The following is a 5,733-nucleotide window of genomic DNA, read 5'->3' on the forward strand; positions in this document are numbered from 1 at the left end:
TTTTCTCCATCTCTCCCAGTGCTTGACCCAGAATCTGGCACATAGTAAGTGCTCGAATTCTTAAATGTCCAAGAATCTGTGAGCTGGTTGGTCTTATATTGGTTGCCTGAATTTAGCCATAGTGGAAGTATTTACACCATGGAGAACCCTATGATAGGAACCTTTTTTCTGAGAGAGAGAGAGAGAACTGCTTCTTAAACATTTGCCAGCACACCACTGATGATGCAAGTGGTACATGGGTGCAATAAAAATCAGCGGTCCCCTTTGCCAGCCCCCACACACAACCCCAGTCTCCTTCCCATGACACGCCACTCCGGCATGTATCTGCCAGACTGCCATTCGCATCATGTAGGTGTTATGTGCTGTAGTATTTGCCACGTTGAAGCCCGCCCGTTCATCGTCTCCCAGGCTGCTCCTACCATCACTAGTGTGACTCCCCTGACTTTCTTCAGCCCCAGCTGCGGCATTTCTTTTTTTTTTTTTAAGATTTTATTTATTTATTTGAGAGACAGAGAGAGAATGAGAGAGGGGAGGGTCAGAGGGAGAAGCAGACTCCCTGCTGAGCAGGGAGCCCGACGTGGGACTCGATCCCAGGACTCCAGGATCATGACCTGAGCCAAAGGCAGTCGCTTAACCGACTGAGCCACCCAGGCGCCCAGCTGTGGCATTTCTAACTCTTGTGTGCCTCATGTTAGTAAGATTCTAAGTTGCTTGGAGAGAGTTATCATGCCTGTATCTTCTACAGAACAGCCCCTCATTAAGATGAATAAGTTCTAGGGGTGCCTGGGTGGCTTAGTCGATTAAGCATCTGACCATTGATTTCGGCTCAGGTCATGATCTCGGGGTGCTGAGATCAAGCCCCGAGTCGGGCTCTGCGCTGAGCTTTGAGTCGGCTTGAGATTCTCTCTCTCACCCTCTGTCCCTGCTCCCCCTCCATCCCTAAAGGAAAAAAAAAAGGTGAATAAGTTCTGGGGGTCGAATGTACCTCACAGTGACTATAGTTAACAATACTGTGTCACGTACTTGAAAGTTGCTAAGATTGTATCTTTTTTTTTTTAAAGAATACAAATAAAAGTTTATTATACAAAATTGTGGCCTTCATATTTCATAGTTCACTAAGGCTAAACAAAGCCTAGGTATTTTTTAAAATCATTCACAAAAATCTCACTTCCACTCTCCCTCATCCCAACTATTAAAAAATGGCCTGACCAAATGTTATCAAAACAAACACGATAAATAACACCAAGTGCTTTAAAGACAACTCTCCCATATGTTATTTCTTGGCGTAGGTGATCTTCATGGCATGGGACGGTGTGATTTTAAATCCCTGTAAAGCATCCCTGGCAGCTCCAGCCTGTCCATCATTTTCAAATTCAACAAAAGCAATGTCATGCCTCCCAGGTACCAAACATACTTCCTGGAAGCCAGGAAACTGATTAAACAGCATGGACAGCATCATCTCATTAGTCTCTTCTGGTAAATTATTGAGGAATAAAATATAGTTTGGAGGGTAATCAGGGACCTGAGAATTTGGTGTTGAATTTCCTTGGGTATTTGCTGCATTTGGTGTTCCCTGACCAGGCTTTTTGTTTGCAGTGGTCGCAGTCTGTTCCACAGTTTTTGCTTTTTTCTTTTCCTTCTTCTTTTCTTTGTCAGCAGAAGTGCCGCGCATTTTAGATATTATATCAGAATCTGTTTTTGCATACTGGATTCGCATTGGTTTACCATAAAATGGAAATCCTTGTAACTGTCTCAAGGCATTTGTGGATGAGCCCAGTTCCTTAAAAATAACAAAGGCTTGCCCCCTCATCTTCATGGTCTTTAAAGCTACAATATCTACAACGTGGCCAAACTGAGAAAACAGGGCATACAGGGATCTCTTCAACTCTTCTTTTTTAATTTTGTCATTCATATTGTTGATGTAAATTGTATGATTTGTTCTGATATCCATGTTTGGACTTAAACTGTTCAAACTGCCTGAGGCCTACGCTGGTCCCCCCCTAAGAGAGTATCTTAAATGTTGTCACCACACACACACACAAATGGTAGTTATATAAGGTGATGGTGTTAGCTAACTTTATTGTAATCATCATTTTGCAATATATACATGTATTAAATCATCATGCTGTACATCTTAAATTTACGGAATGTTATATATCAATCACATCTCAATAAAAGTAGAAAAAATCAAAATCAAATTAAAAGAACTGTCCCTTAAAAGTATCAACTGCTTAATTCCTTGACCCAAAACCTACCAGTGCTATCTGAATATGCCATTAGATATGAAAGTGTGCAAATAATAATTAGGATGATTGGAGTTTTTCTTTGTTTTTTTAAAATAATTTATTTATTTATTTATTTGACAGAGAGAGAGAGAGCACAAGCAGGGGGAGCAGCAGAGGGAGAGGGAGAAGCAGGCTTCCCGCTGAGCAGGGACCCCGACGCCGGGGTCTATCCCAGGACTCCAGGATCATGACCTGAGCCAAAGGCAGAAGCTTAACGACTGAGCCAACCAGGTGCCTCTTTGTTTTTTGTATAAAGGGCAACTTCGATTTTCTCAGGGTATTGCAGTGCCACAGTCAGGGGATAAAAGACAAAGAAACAATGCAATGTTTTTCTCTGTTAGTATGTCCTTAGGTAAGTAAGGCTTCCATCTCTCCCTGCTCCTCTCTGGCAGCCTGGAGCCACACAGTATAGGAGAGAATTTTCATGCTCTCAGAAAGCAGAGATTCTGGGGCATCTGGGTGGCTCAGTAGGTTAAAAGCGTCTGCTTTTGCCTCGGGTCGTGGGGTCGTGATCTCGAGGGTCCTGGGATGAAAAGGAAGAGGTAGTATCTAATGAGTCTGATGCAGCTGAATTTCTTTTTGACACCCCTCCCCTCCGCCAGAAACAGAAAGAGTAGGGGTTCTTCCAGAAACCCCCACCCCACTTTCTACCACAGTCCCCCTTAAAGTGAGACCACCCCACCATCCTATCTGAAAGACACTAAGAAAAATCGGTAGTGTATTTCAGCAAATTAAGCAAGTAAGGCCAGGTCTTTCCACAATAACATGATACAATTTGAATATCCACGGCGAGGTGACTGAGGTCATAGCTCATCGTCCTGATGAGCTGTTTTCTTAAGTGTTGAATGAAAAAGTTAGAGAAAACATGGCCATGCATGGAAGGAGTTAGTCCTCTTAATTGCTATTTGACAAAGGCAATTAAATCTTCCCCAGGGATGAGAATTTGCAGATATGGCCACCCTGCACCTGCAATGACTTCAGAGCCATACGGAAAAACTGGGAGATGGTGTTCTCCATAGAAGGACAAATGAGTCCTGCATCCTTTTAAAAGTCCTCCTGACATTTCAGGTGTCTTCCTTAGCTTCTTTTCAAGTAAGTAAAGAGGGTTCATTCCCTGTCATTTAAAACTTAGTTGTGGGCGCCTGGGTGGCTCAGTTGGTTAAGCGACTGCCTTCGGCTCAGGTCATGATCCTGGAGTCCCGGGATTGGGTCCCGCATCGGGCTCCCTGCTCGGCAGGGAGTCTGCTTCTCCCTCTGACCCTCCTCCTTCTCATGCTCTCTGTCTCTCATTCTCTCTCTCTCAAATAAATAAATAAAATCTTTTTAAAAAAAACTTAGTTGTAACAATTTAGGGTAATTATACTACAAGGCCCACTTCTGACGGGTTCCAGGAAATGGGAAGCAAATTATTGCTAGAGGACAGAGGCCCCAAGAGCTCACGAAGGCCAGGGGCCCCCAACATGCGCATTACCGATACCAGGGCTCATATAGCAACAGAACCCCCCCCCCCCCCAAAACCCAATGCCCTTGAGGCACCAATGTGCTCTTCATGTAGGATCCCTGACAGCCACCAGCCCTGAAGCCACTTTTTCTTTCCCAAATGAGCCTAAGCAATCACCTCACTAATTTCAAAAAACACTTTGGCTTAAAGCTTTAGTGTGGCCAGCTTCAGTATCTTCCAGAAGCAGCTGTACATTGTGGACGCATCTTGTGCTGGCTCCCGGGCTTCTCTCTGCGCAGATTCTGCAGAAGAGGTGAAAGATAGCGTGGTGTTCATTGCACTATTCTTTCAACTTTTATGTAGCCTTGAAGAAAAAAGGTTAAGGGAAGAAGGTGAATTGAGAAGAGGACACTAAATTTCTGACTCACAGTATGTAGGATATTAAGTCTAATTAATTTAATCCTTCCCAAAGCACAGCAGTCCCACCAGGATCTAAAATCCCTTTGAAAGGTTTAAAGGTGATTCTGCCTGCATGAGTGTGCACTGGACTGGGCAGGAGCCGCCAGGTGGGGACAGGACTCCTGGGGTAAAATATCCCAGCTTCTGCCAGGGGAGGGGATCCCTCGGGAGCCTCGAGTCTGCCCAAGGAAAGCTTGAATAAGGACATTGTAAATTGGGGCACCTGGGTGGCTCAGTCTTTAAGTGTCTGCCTTCAGCTCAGGTCATGGTCCCAGGGTCCTGGGATCGAGCCCCACATCGGGCTCCCTGCTTGGTGGGAAGCCTGCTTCTCCCTCTCCCACTCCCCCTGCTTGTGTTCCCTCTCTCACTGTGTCTCTGTCAAATAAATAAATAAAATCTTTAAAAAAAAAAAAAAGGACATTGTAAATGGACCGAAAATCTGAGATGCAGAGCTCCACGCCCCCCACCCCTAGGAGCAGTAGCGCTAGACGTTGCTTACAGGTGCAGCAAATCCCACCCCTGGGAAGGGGCCCCCAGGGATATCAGCACCTCACCTGGTTCGGGCACCACCGGTCTCCGCCACAGGGATCACTGTCTCAGCAGACCCCTCTGCTACCAGGCTGCACCTGCTAATCTGAGTGAGTCCAGACATTCACCCCACTGTAGCCACAGCTTTGATCTTGCCATCCCACCCCAATACCCCTGAACCCTACTTTGGAGCCTGGGAGCCCTTGAAGTGTTTGTCACTTGAGAAAATGAGAATTCACAGCGTATCTTTGCTCACAGTTTAGAAATCTTCAACACTCAAACTCCACTTTCACTTAATGTCGGATGGTGACCTTGTCCCAGCAACCCGGCCCCACAGCACCCCCCAAGTCCTTCCTCAGGCAGTTCCCTCGTGCAGATAGTGAACCCTAACACAGACCATTTCTGGTGAACGGTATCTCATTCCACGCATGAGAAAACTGAGATGTAGAGAGGCTAATAAGCAGTAGAACCAGAATTTGGAACTGGTCTCTGTTTCCAAAAACGGCCCTTCGTACTTTATGTGAAAGGGTTTTTTCCTAAGTAATATCATATGAAGTGGAATGAGTAACTCGTGTTCCAAAACAGTATTGAAAAGCAGACGAAATTTAGCCTCCTAAAAGGGTTGTATTTCTGGTCCCTTGAAAAGATACGTGTTCTAGTCCTTTCCTTGAAATGGCAATACCGTCCCACAAGGGTGAGGCCGGCGACGCTGCCCCCAGAAACTCCAGTCCTGCCACGTGCTACCTGGGCTGGGCAGGGCTGGGCTCTTCCCAGCAGTTCTGCACCAGAGGCTCTGGAAGGCGCCGATGACGGAACTGAGAACTAGATCATCCCCGCCCCCCTTCGGCTCTGACATTTCCTCTGTGTCCTCACTGAAGTCATGAGGCTTTTCTATTCCTTAGCTCCCAACTTACAAAATGGCCTTACTTATACTTGTGTTCATATATTTTGCTAAGCATCTGGAGGAGGGTTAAAAGCTGGTTATAAACATGAAAGTATTTTAAGACTAAACATAACTGT

At 45.5% G+C, this 5,733-nt stretch overlaps 1 protein-coding gene across 1 annotated transcript; it reads right to left on the reverse strand.

Annotated features, from left to right (window-relative positions):
- Positions 1 to 1,273: 1,273 nt before the first annotated feature.
- LOC110577022 (U2 small nuclear ribonucleoprotein B''-like) lies at positions 1,274 to 1,987 on the reverse strand. The gene has a single exon (XM_044921183.1). The coding sequence runs from the start codon at positions 1,949 to 1,951 to the stop codon at positions 1,274 to 1,276; it is 678 nt and encodes a 225-aa protein (XP_044777118.1). The 5' UTR covers positions 1,952 to 1,987.
- Positions 1,988 to 5,733: the final 3,746 nt, after the last annotated feature.

Source organism: Neomonachus schauinslandi, chromosome 14 (assembly GCF_002201575.2).
Source record: "Neomonachus schauinslandi chromosome 14, ASM220157v2, whole genome shotgun sequence".
Classification (NCBI taxonomy): Eukaryota; Metazoa; Chordata; class Mammalia; order Carnivora; family Phocidae; genus Neomonachus; species Neomonachus schauinslandi.

Bases quoted from the DNA above. Each gene is read 5' to 3' on its own strand.
- LOC110577022 (XM_044921183.1), bottom strand. From the start codon at position 1,951: ATGGATATCAGAACAAATCATACAATTTACATCAACAATATGAATGAC.